Source organism: Octopus bimaculoides, chromosome 30, assembly GCF_001194135.2.
Source record: "Octopus bimaculoides isolate UCB-OBI-ISO-001 chromosome 30, ASM119413v2, whole genome shotgun sequence".
NCBI lineage: Eukaryota > Metazoa > Mollusca > Cephalopoda > Octopoda > Octopodidae > Octopus > Octopus bimaculoides.
In genome coordinates this window covers 4,619,731-4,621,870 of record NC_069010.1, presented here as the reverse complement: position 1 = coordinate 4,621,870, position 2,140 = coordinate 4,619,731, and the positions used below count along the sequence as shown (strand labels likewise).

Below are 2,140 nucleotides of genomic sequence, written 5' to 3'. Positions count from 1 at the left end.
ACACTTGCAGCACTCAAACAGCTTTTTCTTCTCACCTGTGTGGATGCGACGGTGGGCCGAGAGGCTGCCTGACTGCGAGAAGGTTTTCCCGCAGTGTGAGCACCTGTACGGCTTCTCACCGGTATGTATTCTCAGGTGGCGCTGCAGATCACAGCTTCGACTGAACGCCTTTGGACACCAGCTGCACGAGTGTCTACGCTGCTTATTTTGCTGCAGTTGTCGTTGTTGTGGCAGTGTAAGTGATGATGACGACGGTGATAACGATGGTGTAGAAGTTGAAGATGACATTGTAATCATCGTTGTCACTGCTGTTGAATTCATCACTACAGAGTCCACTTCTGGCACAGTGACCATCATCGATGACGGTTGTGAGCAGATGCCGGAAACAAAATAGAGTTTCTTAACAACTGCGGTGGATGCCACTGCATCATCTTCAGGTACAGCAAGTCCATCCAGGGCCAAAGAGTCACCCACATCAGACAGCTTTAGGCTTTTCTTTTTCAAAGATAGAAAATCAGAAATCAAATTATTGGCTCCTGCATCTGTATTGTCCTGAGATTCGACAGGATTGCCAACAACAATGACATTGCTAGTCGTCGAGTCATCCTGATTAATATTGTCATCGTCAACACCGTCGTTGTTATTTGTCTTGCCACCATTCTCAAAGACAACTTCAGAGGTGCCACCCGCAGAAGAACTCCCCTCTTCATCAATGCCATCCACTCCAGACGCAGAAATACAAGGGAAGTTATTTACGATGTTGGACTTCAAGACAGTGATAGTCACTGACTCACCACCACTGTCACCATCACCACTGTCATCATCATCATCATCATCATCACTGTCAACAACATATTCACCGTAATCATTGCCGGCTGCACTCACCTCCAAAGCAGTACTATCTCTGTCTTCAGAGATGACCGCAGAAATGACAAACAAATCGGTCACAGCATCAGTGTTGGGGTTTGACGATTCATTGCACTGCGAGGCAATGTTGGAGCTGCCATATTTCTCAGTGTCAATGTTGTTGCTGTCGTTGTTATTGTTGCTGTTGTTGTTGTTGTCGTCGATGTTGTCAGTGTTGGAGATGGCACTTGGCAACAGAAAGTCTTCCTTCATCGCTCTGAAACAGATGTCAATGCTGTCGGCAGGCAGGACTGTCTCCATGTAGTGACGCTGTGATGTAGTGTTGTGTTATGCGATGTTGTGAGATGTGTTGTGAGGTAGCGTTGTGTGGCGGTGGCGGTGAAACTGTTGTGTAGTTGACTTGGTGAGGGGTTCACTTCAACCTCTTTACTGTTCTTCAGAAATGTGTTCAATCAGGTTAGTTTGAGTGTTACTCCAGAAGTTTAGGTGATGGCCCAGGAATTTGAGGAATAGCATTCCTGGGGTTTGTGTTGTGTTCCAAGAATTTGAGTTTTAAGTGGTGCTCCAGGAGTTTGTATTATCTTCCCAAACTTTGAGTGGTGCTTCAGATGTTTGAATGGTGTACTCAGAGTTTGAGTGTTGCTACAAGAGTTTGTGCTGTGTTCCAAGAATTTGAGTGGTGCTCTAAGAGTTTGAGTAGTGCTTCAAGAAACTGTGTAATGAGCCAGATGTTTGAGTGGTGTTCCAGGAATTTGAGCAGCACTCCAGGAGTTGAGTGGCACTCAAGAGCTTTTGTTGAGTTGAGTGGTGTTCCAAAATCGGAGTGGTGCTTCAGGAATTTGAGTAATGTATCAGGAGTTTGTACTGTGTTCAAAGAATTTGAGTGGTACTCCAAGAGGCTTTTAAGGGGTGCTCCGAAAGTTGGTATGATGTGCCAGGAGGCTGAGTGGTGCTCCAGGAATTTGAGTAGTACTCCAAAGTAGTACTCTCAGAAGTTTGAGTGGTATTCCAGAAGTTTGAGGAGTGGTGCTTGAGTAGTTTGAATGGTATTCCAAGAATTCAAGTGATGTCTCAGTAGCTTGTGTTGACAGCAGGACTTCAACTGGGCCCAAAAAACACCTAGACACCAAGAAAACATAAAACAAACATTAAAAAAACATAGGTTCAAATCATGGAGGTTTTGTTATTGTTAAAAATACACATAAATATGTACATATATATATGTATATATATATATATATATATATAAATATATATATATGTATATATATAT

At 43.6% G+C, this 2,140-nt stretch overlaps 1 protein-coding gene across 1 annotated transcript in view; it reads right to left on the bottom strand.

Moving 5' to 3' along the window:
* Window positions 1–2,140, bottom strand: part of LOC106884185 (uncharacterized) — a 9,038-nt gene that overhangs the window by 3,139 nt on the left and 3,759 nt on the right. Inside the window, exon 2 of the mRNA XM_052978090.1 lies at window positions 3–1,986. Within this exon, the coding sequence (XP_052834050.1) occupies window positions 3–1,167 (1,165 nt within the window). The 5' untranslated portion in view covers window positions 1,168–1,986. The remainder of the gene's footprint in view (window positions 1–2; window positions 1,987–2,140) is intronic.